At 40.0% G+C, this 23,609-nt stretch overlaps 1 protein-coding gene across 9 annotated transcripts in view; it reads right to left on the bottom strand.

The window, feature by feature from the left end:
* Positions 1-2,749: 2,749 nt before the first annotated feature.
* The window catches only part of CTBP1 (C-terminal binding protein 1), a 257,618-nt gene continuing 236,758 nt past the window's right edge, over positions 2,750-23,609 (bottom strand). For 8 of the 9 annotated variants that reach the window (XM_061992281.1, XM_061992285.1, XM_061992279.1 and 5 more), the window contains 5 exons: positions 17,967-18,181; positions 14,002-14,132; positions 11,772-11,899; positions 9,600-9,717; positions 2,750-4,346 (listed from right to left, as the gene is read on the bottom strand). In XM_061992281.1, coding sequence (XP_061848265.1) covers positions 4,160-4,346; positions 9,600-9,717; positions 11,772-11,899; positions 14,002-14,132; positions 17,967-18,181 — 779 coding nt within the window. In that variant the 3' untranslated portion in view covers positions 2,750-4,159. The remainder of the gene's footprint in view (positions 4,347-9,599; positions 9,718-11,771; positions 11,900-14,001; positions 14,133-17,966; positions 18,182-23,609) is intronic. The other variant, XM_061992280.1, reaches the window with a different exon arrangement.

Raw genomic sequence — 23,609 nt, 5'->3', positions numbered from 1 at the left:
CCACACCTTCATTCCTTCTGAGAGAAGGTCTTTGACTTCAGCTTGAGCTCACCCTTTTGGGAATGCATGACCAAGACTACACATCAAAATGCTCCAGATTCTATGTAGCATCTCTGTTCCATTTTCATCCCTACCAAAAATACTGTGCTGGATGCATCTGCCATCATGCTGTTGTCTATCACAGCTGTCCCACAGTGGCAATCAATCTGTCTTACCAAAAGAAATCACCTATGGCTCCTTTTTCTGACAGTTGTTTTGACTTGCAACTACTTGACCTTGCATTTGCTCAATTTCTAACAACCTATTCTTTGGTATCATCAAACCCTTGTGCAGACTCCAGAGCCCCACGTGTTCTGCAACCCCTACAATCTTCATCAGTCTCAGTGGTATGCCATCTTCTTGACCAAGACCCTTAATTCAAATAACAGCACCAAAACAAATTAATCCTGTTTGAGGTAGGTGCTTTGATTCCCTTCTCTTTCACCTTTCAACACTGCTTCAGGTCACCTGTGGCCCTGTGCTGCCATTGCCTTCCCCGCTTCCTATTCTCCCACTGATTGCACCTTCTTCTAAACTTTACTTTACTGTCTAAACTTTACTTTGCACATTTTTTGCCAGAGGAAATCTCATCACATGTCCAGTACCCAACAAGAGCAGTCATAAAACACATAAGGTTAGCTTTGCAGTGGTCTTAAAAACCCACCTGGATGTGCTCCTGTGTGACCTGATCTAGGTGGACCTGCTTCTGCGGGGGGGTTGGACTAGATGATCTCTAAAGGTCCCTTCCAACCCCTACCATTCTGTGATTCTATGAACAGCCTTTGTTTATTATGGTACACTTTCCCAACTAGTCATTTACCCCAAATCCTTTCTCTTAAAGTTTTTTAATTCAGGCCATAACCCAGTCAGTGCCCATCAGCCTTGTCATTGTCGATGTGACTCTTCTTATCTGCTCCAACAGAAGCAGGAAACTGGACTACTCTTCACTAGTCAGACCCACAGACATATTTCAAGCACCAGCGCAGAAGTATTGAACATGTTACTACCACAGTGGCAACATCCTATTGCACTCACTGGTGCAGCATGTCAGGCTCAGAAACTGAAATGTTTGTGCCTGAGCAAGCACAGAAATGTGCAGCTGAAGGATAGAGAGCTTCAGCTTTAGTGCACGCAATAAATCCTGGTGCCTTCATTTTCAGTTCATCAGTTTATTGATTCACTGGAAACAAAGGTTACTTACATAAGCCACGTCCAAACCCATGCAAGAGAAGGAAATAAAAAAGAAAACCCAAACCCCTTTTTGTTTCCCTCAGGAAATTCCGTTGCAAATGAGACTGTCAGCAATTCTTTGCTGCCAGATGTTAAATGTTTGTTTTACATACATTAAAAAAGCATCTTCAGCCTGACAAAGCATCTGAAAACATGAATTACCAATGAAATGCAAAATTCTACTTCAACTGCAGGAGACTGCATTTGTTTTTTTGCAAGTTTCTGGCCACAAATCTTCTTACAAGTGTCTTTGCTGGCACAACTTTCAGCTTTAGGGCTATTTTCTGTTTGGTTTTTTTTTTCATGAAGGGAATAGGAGTGGTTTTAACATCAAACAAAAACCTTCCACTCTTCCATGGAGACACAATTTCACTGTATATAGTGCTCCCTGGGTACAAATCCACAAGTTTCTGTCTGTTTTAATTTACAGCCTTATAACATTTTCCTAGAAGTGGAAGTCGCTCTGTAGACTTCCAGGAATGGGGGACACGAACTTTTCATAGATCCCATATAAACAGATCACTAACCTTAGGTCCACAGCTGCTACTTTAGATTAACAGTGAACAAATAGACAAAAAGCCACCATAGAATCACAGAATCACTTCAGCTGGAAGAGACTTTTAAGCTCGAGTCCAGCCTTTGTCCCAGCCCTATCAACCACTAGACCATTTCCCTAAGTGCAACATACACCCATCTCTTAAACACCTCCGGGGACGGTGACTCCAGCACCTCCCTGGGCAGCCCCTTCCTATGCCTGGCAAATCTTACAGGAAAGAAATTCCTCCTCATATCCAGCCTGAACCTCCCCTGGTGCAACTTGAGGCCATTTCCTCTTGTTCTACTGCTTGTCACAGACTGACTCTCACCTCATTACAGCTTCCTTTTAGGTAGTTGTAGAGAGGGGTAAGATCTTTCCTGAACCTTCTTTTCTCCAGGCTAAACAGACCCAGATCCTTCAGCCATTCTTTCTATAAGACATGCTCCAAATCCTTTCCTAGCTTGGTAGCCCAGCTCTGGATCCCCTCCAGCACTTCCATGTCCTCGTAGAGAGAAGTCCAAAACTAGACACAGTATTTGAGGTGCAGCCTCACCAAAGCTGAGTACAGGGGAATGATCACCTCCCTGCTCCTGGTGACAACACTGTTCTTGATTCAGGCCAGGGTGCCCTTGGCCTTCTTGGCCAACTGGGCACACAGCTGGCTCTTGTTCAGCAATGAGGTTTATGCCCAGGTCCACTTTTGCCCATCCCATCCTGGATTTTCTTCTTGCAGCAGTTAAACTCTCCTCTTGCTGTTTTACACTGTGTAGGGGTGAAGGACATCTTATGCAGGGGCACAAATGGCTTCCAGCTGAAATCTCACCTGCCTTGAAAACACTTCTTCCCGTGCTCAGAGAAATCAACTCCAACAGCAAACAGAATCCTATCCTGCCGCAACACTTCCACCATCACAAAAGCAAATAAAACAATGGACACTTCTCGTGTTGGACTTCGGCAAAAGACGTTTATTATTATCATTATTATTACTGTTGTGTTGCTGTTGTACCTCCTCTGCTCTGCCCACAGTGCTTGGCATCAACGCCAACGTTACCGTATCGTAGCTGACGGTGCCGATGTACAAATCAAAATCCATCTTAATCTCAAACTCCATTAGAAACACAGGAAAGGGGAAGAAAAAAAATAAAAGAGAGATCAACATTTATGAAATGTAAAGGCAAAAATGGTATGGAAAGAACTGGGGACTCTTTTTTTATTGGCTTTTTTTTTTCTCAAGCTTCCAAGACAGTGTTACAAACAACAGAGAGCAAAGTAAAGCTAGAAAGGAAATAACTTGACAGCACCTGTTTAAAAATTACAGCTAAGGAACCTAATAAAAGTTGAATAAACAAGTTACTAGAAATAAAAAATAATAATTTTTTACACGTTGTGATATTTGTCTGGGATTTTTATTTCTTTAAAATAATTCCATACAAATGGTTACAGTCACAAACATGGTTTCTTTTTTTTTTTTAACCAAAAATATTGCTAGCCTACCACATTACCAGGAAGGAATCAATGTAGGCAATGAAATGCTGCTACTTTTCAGTAGTCTAGTGCCTTTTTTGCATTACCACCAATAATATATACTTGTAACTGGTGACCAAAAGCACAAGAATGCTCGTTTATACAAAACCTCATTCTGTTGTTTTGTTTGGGGTTGGGGTTTTGTTTGTTTGTTTGTTTCCTCAAAATCTCTTTGCACGGTTGTCTTCACTTTGAAATAAGGGAAATTCATGCCAAAAATTAAGAGAAACTGTTTTTCTTTTGCTTACTAAGTTATTCTAAAAAATAAGACAAGCAGGTAGAAAAAACAATGCACTGTGTGGCGTAGAAAGAAAAATGGGAAAAATTCATTGTCCTGAGAAGTTTGCCAACTGCCTCATTTTTGGGCATGTTTTAAAATATAAAAAGAAAGACTTTTTAATCTCAAAATTGGTTTGTTGAATGCCTCCCTTATGTTTTTTCCTTGTCAACAGCTAAGCAAACAAACCCTTTTTAATGTTCTAAAAACTGTACACAGACAAGTACATTCATGATATAATTAACTACTAACTTCTCTTGCTTAACAAAGAACCCATAGGACACAGAAACAGTGAATCAGTCCACTGGACAGGGACAAACTACAATTTATACGGAGGAAAAAAATGTTTCCAAATCTTCTTTTTTGTCTCCCACCTTTTCCTTTTATACTGTATATTGGACCAGTTTCTAAACCAATAATCGTCTCCTCCTGTAAGTTCATGGGTTTTGCCTTTAATCAAAATCCAGGGTTTTGTTTTGTTGTGTTTGTTTGTTTGTTTTTCCACACGCTGAAGTTGAAATCTGCGATGCTGGGAATGCTGTTTTCGTAGGCTACAATTGGTCGCTTGGGTGGTCTCTATCAGCTTCTGGTTTGACAGTTTGGCCTGGGGAAGGAGCATGGGGCGGGTGGGCTACAGCAGGGAGGCCGTGTGATAAAGACATAGGGTTGGGGACTATTCCTTCTACTGCTGCAGGTATGCCAGTGGAAGCCACGCTTACGACGCCCGGGGGATACCTGCTGAGAGAAGAAAACAAGAACACACGTTAAAACCAAGAGGTGACTGGCTGGAACACTCACCTTGCCTCCTCCTTGAGCTACAGAGCTGCTTCTATTGTTTTAAGACCAGTGAGAAAGACAGTTGGTTAAGTTCCAGATGAGATACCACACGCAGGTGTTGCTCAACAAAGCAGAAGATGCTGTAAGTATTCCCAAACGAGAAAGTTTCCTAGACAGCTTCTTCCGATTCCAGATTGTGACAGCACAGCAAGAGAAACAATCTGGAAACTTAAATACTCTTCTCAAAATACACCTCAACAGCTCTGTGCAACACCTATCTGTCCTCTATGACTTTTCCTCAAGTTGACCTTTGGGGATTCTTTTTTTTTCTCCTCATGTAGAAAAAGTATCTCTTTAAACTGATGTTGCAGTGGTAGCTTTCTGATAGCCTCCAAAAAGAGCAACCATACCCACACACTCTTAACATGACAAAGTCAAACCTGTTGCACCCAAGTAACATTTTTAGCATCAAACCTGTACTTGTCTGAAAAGAGAACCAGCTATAGTTATAAAGAAGACAAAGGCTTTATGCAGACAGTAAGAAATAAAGATGTGAACACAAAACACTATGGATGGTTTCAAAGATCTCTAACTCCTGGCTGAACACCAAGGCCTGAATAGTTTACAAATTCAACCAAAACCCACTCTCTGATTCAGCATGTTTTTATGATGGCTCTGATATTATCAGGCTAAAAAGAATCACAGAATGGTAGGGGTTGGAAGAGATCTTTAGAGATCATCCAGTTCAACTCCCCTGCAGAAGCAAGTTCACCTAGATCAAGTCACATAGGAACGTGTGCAGACAGGTCTTGAAGACCTTCAAGGAAGGAGCCTCCACACCCTCCCTGGGCAGCCTGTGCCAGGGCTCCCTCACCCTTACAGTAAAACAGTTTTTCTTATGTTTAAATGGAACTTTTTGTGTTCCAGCTTCATCCCATTACCCCTTGTCCTGCTGCTAGATACAACAGAAAAAAGGGATGTCCCAACCTCCTGACATCCACCATGTATATACTTATAAATATTAATGAGATCCCTCCCTCAATCTCTTCTTCTCCAGGCTAAACAGCCCCAGTTCCCGCAGCCTTTCCTCATACAGAAGATGCTCCAGCCCCCCGATTATCTCGGTGGCCCCGCACTGGACTCTCTCCAGCACTTCCCTGTCCCTCTTGAGCTGGGGAGCCCAGTTTCAGTCCCAAAGTTCGGTATAACTGATGATATTTCACAGTGCTGTATATAGACTATATGACACTATACACTGCACTGCTCATTCCAGGAAAGATCCCTACAGGCTATACCATCAACTGTAATCTGGGATGGGGAACCAGTCTGGGAAACACCACATCACCCGTGGGTCAGAACTTTGCTCCCAATTGCACACGTATTGACAGGGTTTCCTATGTTAGTTCCTCCTCCAGAGAGGTTCCTTAGAATTAATTTGCAGTTGCTAATGGAATTAGTTGCTTGTTTCACTATCTCAATTTGAACCTTATTAATCAAATTTGCTTCAATTCCTATAAAAACTGTCAAACTGGGTATTGTCTTATTTCTTCATGCTTAATTTTGAAACAGCTCACCTGTTACTCTAGGAGCTTTGCAAAAACCACGACCTGACAGGACAAAGCCTTCCATTTAGAAGTCCAACACAGTAACTGTTTCCAACACAGAATCTCTCCTTTGCAATAACATATTCCCCAGCATCAACACACTGGAGATGGGAGAAACCAAGGAGAAGGAAATGCTGCAAATGTGTTTCCCTCAGGAAGAAAAGTCAGAGCTTCCCCTCCTGAAAATGGACAGTGCTGAATCAGGAACATTAACAGTTACCTTATAAGCACACTTAGCAGTTCAAACTGCACATCTGTAATTCTCCTTTAATTCTAAATAGTCTTTCCATATATAAAAATATTCCCCTTGGACACCACGTTACAGTAACTGGGATTCCACCTGCCAGCACATCTCCTCAGATCCAGGTGTCCTACAGACTTTTAGAAATGTCCAAAAGCCCCACAATTGGTTTTCTTGTTCTGAAGTTACATAGAGGCAGTAGCCAAAATACAGGTAACATAGCCCTCTGCAGAATATGTGTTTTGCTTGACAACTCCTAACCTTATTTTGCCACTCTCTTGTCATAATTTTTGCCCCTTTTTAATTTAATCATCAGTGTTGTACAAGTTGTACCTCTGAAAGGTGAGCACACAAGCTCAACAGCCTCCAAACATGGACACTTCTATCCTACATAACCTTCCCTTATGTTGCCATTTATTGCTTTTCTATTCTTAATCAACAAATACTTTCCCTCCAGCACTTCATAAAGCTGCTCCCAATCTTCTTCCTCTGGCAGCTGTGAGTTGAAAGGTTTTCCAGGTAAAAAATGTCCACTGAATTAAATTTTCGTGAAAGTGGGAGCAACAGATCAGTTACATCTCCTCTGCTACTTCATATTCTTCCTTCCCCTTCTCAGTCTTAATTTATAAAGAAAAAATACAGTAGTCCTCTTAACTAAACCTGAAAGGCAACTCCTATGTTCATTTCCTGTATTGTTTTAATCTACAGAAGCACCCTGAACTCACTATATTAAGCTCTTGATAAAGAAACTGTCCCAAAAGAGATGAGAAAACCAAGCACATGCTGTTCTCTTATAGAGCTTGAAAGCCACCAGTGAAATACCTCAACATGAAGTAAGTCCTGAATTACCAACTTCTAACTATTCTCATGCAACTACCTCTTCAGTACTCAGACATTCTTATCTTCTGTTAGAAGGCAGAATGGTATGTCAACATGTCTATATAAATTACACAATCACCCTTCACTGGCTGTCAGATTTCACTTTGCCTGTAGCCTGTGACACTGGAAATGGCAGGCGCTTATTTAACGGGCAGCTCAGTAACAATCACACAGTAACACCACAAAAACACGGCATGTATTATGCTGCTTCCTCAAGCCAATTACAAATAGTTTCTTCTCGGGAATACTGTTCATCTTTACTCATAAGACAAATCCTGTTTGCTTGACCTTTTGTGTTGATAAGGCATCTTGCATTTCACATAGCAAACAGTTTTGTCTTCCACAGAATATGATCATGTTCAGAGGATCTAGATTATATTTTGCTGATGAATGCTTGTTGCTTGTGATAATATCTGATAATCTGATAATTTAAGAGTTGTGTCCTACATCAAAATACAAGTGACATATACCCAGAATAAAATAACCTCGTTAGACTTAGTTTGCTGAAGAAGCCACATGCATTTTTTAACACAGAATCATAAAATGGTAGGGGTTGGAAGGGACCTTTAGAGATCATCTAGTCCAACGTCCCTGCTCAAGCAGGTCGACCTAGATCAGGTCACATAGGAACATGTCCAGGCGAGTCTAGAAGACCTCCAAGGAAGGAGACTCCACACCCTCCCTGGGCAGTCTGTGCCAGGGCTCCCTCACCTCAACAGTGAAATAGCTTTTTCTTATATTTAAATGGAACTTTTTGTGTTCCAGCTTCATCCCATCACCCCTTGTCCTGTCACTCGATACTATAGAAAGGGAATGTTCCAACCTCCTGACACCCACCATTTAGATATTTGTAAATATTAACGAGATTCCCCCCTCAGTCTCCTCTTGTCTAGACTAAAAAGCCCCAGTTCCCACACCTGTTTCTCATTTTGGGGCTCCCAAGTCCAGCAGAAGCAGGCTTCACAGCTAGGGATGCATTTCTAGAAAGAGATCTAAAGGTCTCTTCCAACCCTACCATTCCAAGATTCTGTGATTTTATTTAGTCATGCAACCCTGCTCCTAACTGTCATGACAGGGTTGAAGCTACTGCCCCCAGTCCAGCAACATCTGACTTTAGACCTCAACTGCACTCAGCTCTACTCTCAAGTGCTCCAAATGAAAGTCAATGAAACCACATGCTGTGTGGAAGAGGACACGTGTGCTTGGACTTTCTGTTTCAGTAAATAAAAACACCCTTCTTCAGATACTCAGGGCTATGGGTAGCCCTGAATGTTTATTTTTCCAAAAACAAACATCTTGGTATGATGTGAGATATATACAGTGATCTAATCAAAGTTAGTATGTTTTCTTTTGCTGCACCAAGAGCTCTTGATCAGGAGATTGTGGCAGAGGGTGTTGATGCTCCCTCCATCATCACTTGCTGATGAGAAATGTTAGAATTCACTGGGATGTGAGAGCTTTGCTTCACGTCTCAGCAGTGCACAGCTGGGTTCTTATATGGGGGAATACACACACATACAGTCCTGTATCTACTAAAAGTATAAGGTAGCTCTCCTAAAGAAGGACAAAGACAAGGAAGATGTAGGAAGGACAGCAGAAAGATCAGGACAGAGAGGTATAAAAAAAAAGATAATGAAAGGACTGCACTGTCCCTTCCCTCAAGGCATTGAGAGAAGCAGCTGTTTGTAGCTTTCTCAGCCACTTTCATCCCACTTATGAGTGAATGCCATACTGGAAGATAAAAAATTGCAGATGTTTTTCATAAATGAAAATTGTGTGAAGCTGGCTACTGGGAAAAATCTGTTGCTAGAACAGCTGCTGGAGATAAAGGGACAGAGAAAAGACTCTCAAGCAAAAAAACTGAGGAATGCACATATTAGACATTAAAAAATTGCTCCTTTCTATTAATTATGAAGAGCTGCTTTCATGGTTGATTGAGAATACATAGATCACATCCCTCAAATGCTTTTGCTTAAAAATTAAACATGTAATTCAGAAAACACTATTTTCAGTATATTTTCATAATCACCACAGGCTATTCCACTGCATTCACCACTGAGCTGTTTGTTCTCTCGTGTCTGGAGGCCTCAGAGCCACGTAATAATAGTTTATTATTGAACAAAGTCTTTATGTAACCTACTACTCTATCATTACCTTCAGCAAAAAGAACATACACTTCCACTGCACTCACTGGAGATGATTAGAATTGTTTTACTGGAATATACAAAAACCAGTGTGTTGTTCAGATATTGCTAACCACACATACAAACACACACAAAAGATTAGAAAAGGAAATGTACTGATGCACTGCGTGAGTGACTCCAACTAGCAAAACAACAGCATTCTCCTGAATGCAACAATTAGGAAAATAATACAGCTGGGGCCTAATCCAGACCCACTTAATTTATTAATAGAAATGTCTTTTGTTTATTCTGGACTATGCAGCTCTGAATTAAGGAGGTGCTTCTTTTGCACCTGCAGCACACTTACCTGTATGCAGCACCGTTAAGCTCTGGATGAACAACGCCGGGATCCATGCTGGCCCAATGTGTAGCTGCAGTCAAATGATCTTTGTTAACACAGTTTTTCAGGCTGTCTGGAATACGACCTAGGATGAAGTGAGAGAGGGAGAGGAAATTAAAAGAAAGAAAAAAAAAACAACAATGTACTTCACACCCTCTAGCTGTTAAAAATAGTTGTAAGTATTTGCTAACTCCCGTGGACATGTTCTACTAGTCTCCCCTTACAAAAGGGTATTATTTATGTTAAACTTATTTCACAATCATCTTTTACACTTGCCATGCTCCCTGTTCTTCCATGACTGTTTTCAACAGTCCTCCTTATTTAACACTTCAAATGTTTTGATGTTCAAAACATATTTAGTATTTGCTCACTGATTTTACCTTATACATCAGAATATCACTGATTTTTTTTTTGAAAGGCAGAACAACTTAATCTTTACGGTCAGATGGTAGTAGAATGGCTTGCACTCTTTTCTTGTTCACCTTTTTCCAATTACCTCCTCTCTCCTTTGCGTTCTCCTACAGCTTTCACATATCCAGCTTTATCCCACACTTCCTGCATCTTTCCTACATTTGCTTCACTGCAATTCAATGTCATTCTCACCTCCTTAATGCTGGCCTCAGTTTGATCTTACCACAAACCATGTGCAAACACTAAAGTGTTGACAGCTTCAATACAAATCAATGACTTAGATCGCTGATAGCACAACCCCACACTTTAGGAAAGTACAGGTCTGTCTTCCTAGGCACATATGTTTTGGCTACTGCACAGTATTTCACATAAAACTAGCTCCATATCTGACTCTTATTTGCACATCAATCATCACTCAAGTAGGCTTGTGCAATCTCTCAGAGCTGTTTGGGAACAGGTAATGGTTACACAGGAACTTAATGAATGTGCTATTAGAGTGTAAGCACAAGGACCAATTCCAGCAAAGGGATGGTCAGACTCTTTAGGTTACCTCTAAAACAGAGAGAAAATAGTCCTGTAAAGGGCAATTCAGATCAGGAGTTTAAGAGCTGCCTTTAATCACTATCCAGAGGAGAATCTTTCTGCACAGGCTATAAATGAAAGCGAATTGGCCAGCATCTCCAGGCACAAGATCCAGGAAAGGCAACTGCTAGCACTTTTTGTAGAGCAGAGCAGTGTGTTGGCACTGAACTGCTCTCAAGGTGACACAGATGGCCCTTCATGTCTGCAGCGCATTCAGTCTTTATTGACAAGGGGGAAAACAGTAAAGTCCTACTAAAGAGAGAACATTAGGGCTTAATGAATCATTTTCAAGTATGAAAATCCTTCCTTTTATTTTAGGCTACAAGGGATTCAAACCAATGCCAAATGGCTCACTCTTCTCATTTTATTTATTAGCAGTGCATGTTCAAGACATAACTGTTTTCTCTTATGTGAACAGTTTACAATTTCATGGAAGTTATATAACAAAGAGACTTTGCCCTTTAAAATGCCAGACTTCTTTAGCAATGCTTTAAAGACAGGCACATCAAAAATCGAGTACCCTTCCCAACAAAATACTGGAAACTTAGCTCAGACATGGAGATGAATTTTTGAGATATGAGCACTACTGGGAATAGCATGAAGCTCTAGATGTTTTTTCTCTGATCATTACAGCCTTAAAGACACTGAGATTCCAGGCCATTCTCTAAAACAAATTTGGATGAACTTGGAAAATATGAAGAAGACAAAGAGAAAAGAATAAAGGAAACACAACTGCTTATCACAGGCATAAGGGGGCACCTATAAAAGATATAAAAAACCTATAAAAGATACCAGCCTTATTTGGGTGATTCGCCGTCAAGCCCATCAGATGGGTTATATGTATATTAAGCAAAAAAATCCCAACCCTACAGATTTTTCACATATAAGGACTCTTCTATTAGATGGAAAAAGTGCTTTGCAGTGCTTGCCTTCTCTTTATATCTGCCGTGAACCTGCAAAATTATCTGTTCTGCGAACGAGTATTTGCTTGCTTCTATGTTCCAAATACTAAAAGTGTTCAACGAAACCTTAGGCTGTTTTGACCTTTTTTTAATTATTTTTAGCATCTTTCAAGACTGAAGAATGAAAAAAAAAGCTGTTAAAAAAGAAATACACAGTGAAGGAGCTGATAAGGTGAGTTGGTACCTGTGATCGCCCTTCGGATCTCTCGCGCTGCTTCCTCCCGCATCTCAATGGAGGCTTGTTCGCTATACCAGGCTGCATGTGGGGTACAGATCAGGTTTGGTGCATCCTTCAAGGGGCCCTGACTAAAGCTAAATGAAGATTTAAAACAAGATCAAATGACACAAAATATATGGGGGGGGGGGGGGGGGGAAGGGATCCAGATGGATTTGTACATACACAGATTAATTTCTACAACAGAAAAGAACTGCATTTCTATTCCTTGTTGGGTTTGGTTTTAATTCTGTCAGTTAATCTAATACACTATTCATAGTATAAATAAGCAACAATCACTTCTCATAAACTCAAAGGGTAGCACTTAGGTACAGTAGCAACTCTAGGTTCTGTTGAATGCACTTACTGCTAACTACAGCCACTGCCACTCCAGTTCTGGTGCAGAAATGCATAAAGCAATACCCAAATCGACTCAGGATGGCATTCCATCTGCCCATTTCATCACAATTTAGCTTTTACTACATTAGCCAACAAAGCTCTGCTCTCTTAAGAGTCTCTGTCAATGTGACATTTGGTCATTTAAAGGAAAACTCTTACAATTATTTCCAAATAAGAAGTGTGTCCATCAGCAGCCTCGAGTTTGGGGTTTTTTTCTAATTTGGTTTTTTTTCCTGTTATTAACTATTTTTTTCTTTCCTGTTCCCTTACAGAATCTTCACAGAAAGAAGGAAATTTACTGTACAGATTGATTTTCAGGAAAAGCAATAAATCTGTATAAAAGTGCTACCACAGGTACAGACTAAAGAAACCGAAAATAACAGAAACTCGCTCCTCCTATTTATTTCCAGTTTTAATCATCTTACAGTCAATTGCAACAACAGGAGAACAAATATTTTAAGACAACAGCAGAGTTGGTTACATTTCATAAAATGTTAGATTTCATCTGTAGTTCAATGAACATCAGAATATCTGGCAAAACTCTTTGAGTTGCACGCTGCGATCAGATAGACGTGCAGCACTGAAGCCAAAGGAAATTGTGGCTGTAATCCTGCAACTGAATCTCTGCAGATGGCATCTCCATGCAGTAAATGGGGCTTCCTATAGGTGCAATGGTCTGCTTGTGCAGATCTGAGATCTGTATTGGGAGGAATGTAAGGGAGCTGAGAGTCTCTGGAGCTGTCAGGCTGGCTTTGCACAGCACTACTGCATTGTAATGATTACATTTAGAAGTAAATGAATGCAGGATATGCATAAATAAAATATTAGTGATGTGGCATTGTGTCAGTAGATATAAAAATTCTACCTGAATGGATACTATCATTTTTTTTTAAACTTTCTGTTCCTCCCTACCCCTCAAACTCATATGAGAGAGACTGTGCTTTCTCTCCAGTCTTTCAACCTGCCCTCAAGTCCTGAATCTTCTATTTAAAAACTTATGTTCCAGTTAAAATTGACATTTGTCCCTGCTCAGACTGAACAACTCAAAAAGGCTTGTTGCATACAAGCAGTGAGCCAAAGCAGTCTGTTCTCATACCTGTAACTCAGGAGTCAGGCTCAAGACTCAAGGACATATCAAATAGGCTCGTTTCTGATTAGGAGTGCTGATATTTTAAGACCAATGCCACTTTGGGGAGTGGTACGTTTCTGCCTAACATGCTAGACTTCTCAATGTCATTCAACAACTAAGGTTTGTGCTACCAGCTCTGCTAATGACAGCAGACTGGTCCCCTGATAAAAGAGAAAATCAAACCAAACCTGCACTCAGACCTAACTTTCTTTTGCAAGATCTTACATTTATAGCTTTCTTGCAGAGGCAACCTAGACAAATGTATGTCTTTTTCCCCAGAAAGATGTCATAAAAAGTAGTTGTTGCTCACATCAAATCTCTACTCTTTGCCTTCAGACATCACATTAGCTGCCCCCAATGTTGACAAAGAGGCATTCCCCTCCAAGCCATGGATTTGAACCCAATTCTCTGCTATTTCTGCTAAATAAACCCATTGTTTTTTGTAGTTTAAGAATTAAATCTTGGATGCCATTTTTTTCACTTCTGACCACAAGCTCCATCTACATTTGCATTAGTCCAGTGCTGCACAGATTCATGTTGCTTTACTATGGAATATTTTAGCTACCAAATGAAGGGAAAACTCCATTTACTTGTCGCTGTTGATAGTATCATGCACTAAGACTTAAAAATAAGAAAGTGAACAAAATAAAAAGAAAAGAAAAGGAAAAGCACCTGAATGGTTCTGACTCATGTACATCTAAGGCTGCCCCTCGTATCCTTCCTTCCTTCAGGGCCTGTGCAAGTGCTTTTTCGTCTACTAACCCACCTCGAGCTGTGTTGACCAGGAAAGCCCCTTGTCTCATCTAGGGAAAGTTAAAAACAAGAATGATGAAATAAAAATAAATGAAAGAAAATCGTCGTGGCATTATTTTTCTTTTACTCAAAGAGAAGCATCCATTACAACAAAGGCTATTCAGCTGGTTTAACCTGAAACAGTTGTCTTCCCTCTCCACTGGAAAGTACCACAACATGTGATGCTTCTATCATAAAATGCCATTTCACAGCACTTAATAACCTTTTGTTTCTGGTAAGCAGTGTCTTTTAATAGAAGCGTTGTTTCAGACATTCTGCAGTAACACGATCAAAAGATACAACTGTGCATATGGAAGTAACAGATCATTTTATGCCTTTTTATTTCACTGTGAAATTGCATGAGACAGTAACTACAGCATATTCTTAAACAAATTCATACTTTGTGGGTTTCAACTTTCACACGAATAAAAGTCTACATGAATTTTTCCTGAAAAACAAATGCTTTTGGATTTTCAAACACTTTTCCCTCCAGTTGCCCAAACACAGTACATCTATGGTTTATTTATTGTTGTTACTTCAGCTTCCTCCTCCCTGCGTGGCACTTCAAATAGTAGTCTGAAGAATTCATAGATTATTCAATTAAAAGGCATGAAAATGAATTTGGTTGACAACGCTGTGTGCCCAGGAGAGAAGCTGTGCTGTGCACAGTGCAGATATTAGCACTCTAGATACCATGGTGTAGAGAGAACTACAAGAATTCACACCGTAACATATCCACAACATGAAAACAAAGTGATGGTTTAAACAAGAGAGGTGGCACAGGAAAAAAGTTAACTGCTACCATCCTGCTTCTAGCCACCCTAATTTTTCATCTTTTATCAAATGTCTTAAACATAGCTTCTGAGGAAGCATTTCTGTGCATGAAGGTAAGCATGTGAAGGGTAGGAACCACAGTGAAGATGAGTGATAAAAACCTGATTTTGTACTGAGTCCATCTCTCACAGTAAAACAAGAAAACCCCAACGTTTTACAGAAAGTCAACTGCGTGAAACTTACACATCAAACTAAAGCTTATGTAAATGGATCCTTACTCTGAAAGGCTGAATTGAGATGCCAAACTCATGAACAAGGAGATTTTTTTTATGTGAGACCATAGCAAATATTTAACAATCAATATGCAAATGCTTGCAGGATAGTTGTAACAAAAAAGCAACTTAATCCCGTTTAACTGGCCAGCTCACTGGGTTTAGCGTGCAATTGCCTCTCCCCATTTGCAGACTCCTGGGCTTCCAGGAGAATCATCTGTAGGTTTGTACAGCAAAACCAAAGTTCACTTAAAGGAGCAGAACCAAGGGATCCTTCTTTCAGTTTCATGTAATTAACCCAGGAATTGGAACAGTGAGGAAATGGTGGCAGGATGTAAAGTTGGTCTAGTAATAGCAAGACATTCCTGATGGGAAGTATCACTGCATCTCCACTATCACTGCCAGCTGAGAGAACTAGATCAAAACTAGCACAGGAAGGCTCACCCAAGTGACAATCACACCTGCTGTGCAGACATGCCTTAGAGGCTCAAGGGAGCTTATATACCCTTCCTAAATAGGAAGCTCTTGCTAATTTGAGGTTTAAGTATAGCCTGGTGTATTTATATGCCTTTTGAAGGACTTGAAAATCTTAAAGTGGACCCTGCTAAAATCTTCTGTCCAACCTCCATAACCTTACTCGAGTTTTCATTTTAGGACTACTTAGAAAACTCTACAACTGGTCCAAGTCCAAGTCAAACAGAACATGGCTGCATAAACACATTCTAGTGGGAATGACTTACTTGACTCACAATCAGTTGCAAGGGTGGATGTAGCTTTAGATGACCCTGAACAATGGGTGGAAGCTTTTTAAGAGCTTCACAGCAACAAATGCTGATGGCTGTTAAACACACCTACACTAAACCTGCACAACTGCTTTGGAAATGCATTGTTTTCAAACTATAGTGTCTGTTTCTCAAATCTGTAAAACTAAAGATGACCTCTCAGCTTCTCTTAAAGAGCACTGGATTATCAGGGGTTCACTTCTCTGAGAAACACTGGGACTGCAAGGCCAAGCACAATGGTTAGGCAGAATGGTGACTAATTACAGGGAAAAGCTACTGAAAGAGGAGACTGACACCAAATTTTCAAAGACATTTTAAGGTTACATAATTTCAGATTCTAAACAAAATTCAGGGGGAGACTTTAGTGAAATGAGACCCACCATACTTCTCTGCACTTGGTTTAAAAATTGGTTGTTACATGAGCATGCATTATTGGACAAAAATGGGATGCAATGCTCTTTAAAAATTTTAGGCCAGCTCTAACATTTGTCAGCTTAAAAAAAACTATTCTGCTCTTTTTGATCCACATTCACAAGATCTGCTCTACGCAATGTTACAGTTCTCACATCAGCTGTTGTAATACAGCTGCTTCAGCCAAACTTTTACCCAAAGCATGAACTACCTTCTAACATTTTCATCTTTGCTTTACACATGAAGGATAGCAAACAGCAAGATCAAGGCTTACAATGTCCTTTCCACTTTATGATATACCTTTCATTTCAGATGGTATCACTCAGTTTTAACGTGTTCTGTTTGTTTCTCTGATTAATGCACTCTCCAAAGCTCATTGCATCTATTCACCAAAAACTCCTGTGATAAACTGGCCCAAGTTTCAAAGTACACTATACAATGAGTGACCACTGCTAAGCCTCCAGATGGTCCCACTACATTCAGAGTGATTCTGCTAGGGTCTAGACGTCTGCTTGCAAAGACATCTTACCATGTAATAACCATTAAATGTTCCTCAGCACAAAACAAAAGAGAATATTCAGGGGAGGGTGACAGCTGTGTTCTCTTAGAGATCTGCATTCTTAGTTTTGTAGAGTTTTAAATCCCAAACCCTGATTTTATGTTGGGATGTACCTATAAAATCGCTAAACTCTCAAATCCAAGAGTGTGTCACATTGCCAGGTTTCTGCCATGATCCTACATGACTATGGAACACGTTCAGCAATTACTTCAGTTCTCCTAAATTTCAGAAGTAGTAGGTGCAAACTATTTATCAGAAATCAAGCACAGATTTTACTGCAAAAGAGTGGTCTTGTCATTTGTTACCAACACACACAAATGCTACGTCTATAAAGAGCAGCAAAATCAACTATTGCATCTTTCCTGTGTGCTATTTGAGATCCTTACACCTCAGTGATACATTTCTAGCTGTAAACACTGAGGTTGCCTGAGTCAGAAGCCAGACATTTAATAAGAAAGCTTACTACCAAATCAGTCAATAACAGAGCAGTTATCATTCCTAGATTTTGAAATTAGTTTAGTATTACCTAAAACTTTAGAGAGAGGTTAGTGCTAATTCCAAGAGATACTTTTATTTCCCCCGAACAGTGCAATGCTGTAAACGTGATCCATCTATGAAGCACTGTGCAAACATCAGGACTGAGCACAGGGGGGAGCCATTTAGTCATAATCTTTAAATTGCATCGAAAGAACAGAACTCACTGAGGAATACAAGTGAAACGAGAATTGCTACCTGAAAATAACACCGGTTAAGTACCTACTAGAAGAGGTAGAAAAAGTGCTTTAACATAAATGCAACTTCATTAAATCCCAGCAACATTAAGAAAATTATTTCCACAAATGCAGTATTACTGAGCAAAAAAATACAATAAAAAGCAATGATTCAAAAGCCACCAGCTATTTCCTAATGACTTATAAACATGTCTGATTTCAAAGCAGTAAAAGGGAAAGAAGAGTCTTTCAAATGAGAATCTGCCTGTTTACATCAATAAGCTCTATAACATCAGGAACCAGCACCGGTGTGGAGAGCACTCACAGAGATTATTACCTGCTTTATGGTGAAGTCATTAATAAGATGATGATTGTGTTCATTCAAGTTGCAGTGCAGGGTAACGCAGTCACTGTGGAACAGCAGGTCCTGCAAAGTGCTCACCCGCTGCAGTCCCAGAGCACGCTCCATGCCATCTGAGAGGTATGGGTCATAGAAAATCACACTGAAGCCAAAGGCTTTGGCACGTAGTGCTACTGCTTGCCCAACACGCCCTAGAACGAGATCAACATGCAATGAGAACAGATGTGGAGCAGCTGGTGGAAGGGAGCCTCCTCCTTCCTATTGCAAACTCTTGTTATCAAACCCTACTGTTTTGTACAGCAACTGAAATAGGATAAAAAAGAGGCGGCTCCAATGCACTTGAAATCATCACTTAGATCAGAAACATGACATCTGGGCTGTTTTACACTGCCTTGTACAAAACAAAGCAAGAGGCTTGCACCTTTTGCAACTGGAGATCTGAAATGCCAGAAGATGTCATGTAATCTGCAATAATCTGTGTAATACAAGGGTTTGCCTGCTGGGCCTGTTTATGGTAAAACAGTACTGCTTGTGAATGCATTCTGCCAATGGCTCACTCTTACCCACATCGGACCAGCTGGCTTTAATAAAAAGCTATGAAATTAATCCTCAGAAATGGATGCAATAAAAGATAACTTGTTTAATCTGAAGCTCAATCACTCTCAATGCATGGAATGTCCTTTCTGAACTATCATTTTCTTTCATTTTGAATAACACCCTTTCAACATTAAAATGCCTACAAGAATCTTGTCATCCAAGGCTTTAAAAAAAACTCTGTAGCCTTCTACCTAAATGATGAATAAATATGGCACTCACTTAAGAAGAGTGCTGTACCATTTTTTAGTCACGCTGACCTCAGCTTTTCTCTGTTCCACTTACTGTCATATTTCAGAGTTGTGCTTGAAATTGCTGTTTGGGCATGACTCCACGCCACATGTTATTGGGAGGTGTGTATTTCCCTTTGACACCATCAGTAGAAGACAGAGAAAATAAGTGAGTGCATCAAGCGAGAAAGGGTCTTTTGAAGAATGAGAACTAATGTGCTTTTCAGAAGACTCCACACTAGATACTCACAAATGTTAAAGACATTTCAAAAGCATCACTAGACACACCATAATAATCATGTCTCATTAAAAAGAGTCGACATATTTTCTTTTGTAACATCCGAGTTTGTTCAAAAAAAAAGCAGCAAATTAACGCAGGGAAATCCCATCTCTTTCCAATTGTGCTTGAAGGGATTTCCCTCTGCTTTTCAGTTTCTCTTTGAATAAACTTAAGGAGCCACAAGAAGAAAGGTTTTGTGTTGATCATTTAACCTGAACATGGCAATTCTGCAGTGCTTAGTGACAGATGTGCTTGGAATACTAAACAGCGTGTCAATCTGATGGGCGCTGGCTGCTCTTCTTTGGGGACACCAAGTTAAAATGCTCTTACAGATCTTTTATTTCAATACTTGCGTACATGTCATTTGTTTGCCTTCCAAGCTGCTTTTTATGAACTTCAATTAGATAATTTTCAGCACAAACACTGTGTTATTTTCAATTTTTGGCATGTTCACAGCCCAAGGAATCAATCACACAACTGTAAACAATTTGTGGGGTGGGTTTTTTTAAAGGTAGCGTATCGCTTGTACTCCAGCTCCATTCATTTTCACATGCAACATTCTGTCATCTGTTCTTCTTTATACTCCTTACAACACTAATACCTGAGGGGATTCATGACAGTCAAATCTCTTACAATAGACTCTCCAGTTAAAGCTACACTTTCCATTCATTGTAACCAGGCTAATAAACCCAAAGCTTTCTTCGATGTGCATGTTTCCTTCTGAAACACTTGATTATCACATCTGTGTAGCTCTAGTCAGAATTGATTTTATGGGATAAAACTCTTACACTAGTAACCATTTATATTTAGTCTTAGTTGTTAGACAAATACATAGGTGGATGCAGGTAATCTGCCAAACCCTTTCTAAGCTATGGTCCAACAACAAATCTCTGATGGCTTTTTTTCCTCTTTCATGAAAAACTGGGCATGAGTAATGTCTCAAAAACTACCTGTCACATCAAGAACAACAGAAGAGCAGACAAAGCATCCCACCTTTGCGACAGCTCTATCTTAAAAACATGTTCAGTTGTTATGAGTATTCATGGCTGCTTCCAGGAAAGACAAGTTTGTTATTCAATATTCAAAATACGTGGTGAACTTTCTGGCTTGTATCATGGGAAGAATGCAGAAAACACAGGTTGCATAAAGTTGTAAAAAAAAGCAGAAAGCAACAAAAGTCTATTTTAGAAATTAAGAGACTTGCACAAAGCTCTAGCAAAGCCCATGCATCACCTCAGTGACACCAGCAGCTACTTCTCCTGTTAGAGGCTGAACCATCCACTCCCAGCAAGACTAACAATTCCTCCCAACTCTCAGAGTTTGTGGGTGTCTACGACCTTGTCAATGACTTGAGTGTGACAGCAGAGTACCTGCAGTTGCCAATGACCCCCACTCTGGGAAGAGAACCTGCACGGTAATACTGAGTTTTATCAAATGTCCCTGATAGCATGGAGATGTTGACGACCTGTCTGCAGACTTTCATGGAAAGATCAAGTGCTTTCACTCAGCAGCCCCTTCCTGTCTATGCAACAGTAATGGAGAATCTGGGTAATTTTTCCTCCCTCTTCGGAGAACTCCTGAAACATGGAGAGTGCCATTCTGGGGGTTGGACTAGATGATCTCTCCAGGTCCCTTCTAACCTCAAGATTCTGTAATTTTGTTACATTTCCTTCTGAGCACATTAAGAGAGCCAGTAGGACTCCAAAGGGCACATCATTTATTGCATGGTGGTACCAGTCAACTCTTAAGCCTTAATACCATGCTATGATTCTATGATTCTATAATGCAGATCAGTACTTTGGCCACGATCTAAGGACTGTTCCGAGAGGAAAGACAAACGGAGTGACGACATTCACTACGATTTTGGAGACAAATGTGTTTGGAGGAATTTCACCTCTCTTGAGCAAGGAAATGCACTAGCTATTAGTCATCAGCATTTGTAACCAGGAAGGAAAGGGAAGGGAGTGTGACTTCACTGCTGTAAAATCATCATTATGGCAGAACCACGTCCAGCAATCTATTCATCCAAGTACTTACATGCTGCTGCTCAGAAAAATTCTTCTTTAAAAAAACCTCAAATGTCTAGATATAAGGTGAAAAGGTAGCTTTGCTGTTTTGGTTTTTTTTAATGCAGGGCTTACTATCCAAGCTTGTGATGCATCACTTGAAATACAGGACACTGGATAGCAATAAAGATCAAAAGTGACAGAGAGAGCTGTTTAATGATGTGGTATTATTATTTATGTAAGGCTCAAAGAATCACACACTTCATAAAGACAGAAAGGAACACAGGCTCTGCCCTAAGGAGCTCAGAGGCTAACCAAACAACTAAACAATGACGGATGGTATCCAACAAGCACATGAAGGACGCATTATGCTGGTGAGTCTCTGCTTATCTTCAAGCTCAATACAAGCAGAGGATGAGAGATGGGGTTAAATTTAAAGGAGGAGCACAGAGTAATAGGATTAAGTAGGATAGACCAAGTGTTAAAGCAGGAATATGCATGAGAGGAGGCAAAGAAAAGAGAGAGGGTGATGGAAAGAAAAAGGCAAGTGAGTCACAAAACTTGGCCAGACCAGTGGATAAGGAAGCGAGCAGCTGAAGCTTTGGAGGGAAAGACACATGACGTAGTCAATCCCCAGCACAGAGATAGGCAAGAGGTAGGGTGTTTCTCTTTGGCAAAACAAGAGAAAAGCCCAGGAACAGATGTGAAGAAGGTCTGCAGTTAGCTGTTGCAGCAGCAAAGTGATAAATTTAAGCAACTCACTGCTGAAGAGACCACAAGTTTAAGATGAGAACAGAGAAACATAGCTGGGCTTGAGATACGAGATGATCTCAGACACACAGGAATGAGAAAGAACAGAGACGGCTTTACTACACAGAACTAGAGAAAAGAAGGACTTAGCAATACATGATGAGACTGGTTTGTGTGCAACATATTCACTTCTTAGTGGTTCATCACTCCTAATGCTGATGTGTCTAAATAATAAAGTAACAAACTTTGGCAAAACAACATGGGAAGAGGCTACAAATAGAGAAACACAACCTAAGAACATCAGTCATTTGTAGGTGGTTGTAAAAACACATTTTACTCTGAAAATAGAGACAGGTAGCCTCTTGCAGTGATCTATTATAGAAAAGAGAAGAACGTTTTCCACAGTCTAATCGAATGTAAATACTCTTACAGTCCCATTTCCTTGTCTTCTAAGACCACGTTTTTATCCATCATGAACACGTCGCTAAGTAGGAGTTTGTCAGAACACGTCAGAATCAAAACGTTGTGCCTATTCACATATATGTGTGCAAAAAGCAGCTGTGGAAGTTTTCAAAATTGACTTTAAAACTTAATTTTCCAAGAAATCATGAATATTCTATTGTAGGGAAAAAAAAAAAGTGGGAACAAGAAAAGGCAAGAGAAAAAGACTGGCTAAGAACTCTAATAGATGTGTACCTTTAACAATAGATTTTTACAAGACTTTTTAATATACTTCATATGTTTTATGAATCATAGAATGGTAGGACTGGAAGGGACCTTTAGAGATAATCTAGTCCAACCCCCCTGCAGAAGCAGGTTCACCTAGATCAGGTCGCATAGGAACATGTCCAGGCAAGTCTTGAACACCTCCAAGGAAGGAGACATGAAGCTTTACAGGCATGTTGTTAACCTGATTATCCATTTGTTTCTCTATACTCCTCAGTCATTCCTAACAGAAAGAACACTCACAAAATTCACTTAAGGAAGTCAATAGTGCATGACTTTTTGTTTTCTACTCTCAGTCTGGAACTTCCGTAATACAAAAAAATGCAATGCCTACAGGACAGCTATGCCCAGCAAACAGGCACAGAGCATGTGAGCCAAGGCTTAAGTTTAAAAAATTAGGTCTGCATTTCCATTTCTGTACCACTGCAGGTGACTGTTTGTTATTTATGTACAGATGCTGTGACCGTGAGTGCAATAATCATTGCGTGTTTAAATGAACTGCATAAATGGGTACAGATTGGAGTAGGCAACTTCATGACTGACTTCAAAGTCCTATTTTAAAGGTAATTTTTTTACTGTGAAGATGTTTTTAGTGTGCTGCACACTCATTTAAGTGAGTACTATGTAATGCCAGTCTATTTTCAGCTTCCAAAAGTAAGAGTTTGTGGCTTGAGTTATTTGACAGCAACGTGTAACTGGAACAGTCATTTAAGTATGATGCCTTGCTGGCAGATTCATATTATTAATTCTTGTGGATGAATACCACAGCAATTACATCAGTAGTCTATCAGATCTTTGATAAGACAAGCACATGACTGAATAATTTTTATACAGAAACTGACTTGCTTGTTTTTCTTCTCCACTTCTCTAACAGACAGTAATTAATTCATTTCAAGCAAGCCTGTCCATCTGTTAGATGCAGCAACACATTTAGGGCCATTCAGAGAGGTAAGCAGGTGATTTTATTAGGCCTGGAAACATTTCAAACATTTTGCATCTATTTTTATCTCTCATTTGAGATGAAATACAGTTT

The sequence above is a fragment of the Colius striatus genome, chromosome 3 (genome assembly GCF_028858725.1).
Source record: "Colius striatus isolate bColStr4 chromosome 3, bColStr4.1.hap1, whole genome shotgun sequence".
In the NCBI taxonomy this organism is placed as follows: domain Eukaryota; kingdom Metazoa; phylum Chordata; class Aves; order Coliiformes; family Coliidae; genus Colius; species Colius striatus.
This window is presented reverse-complemented; position numbering and strand designations above follow the sequence as displayed.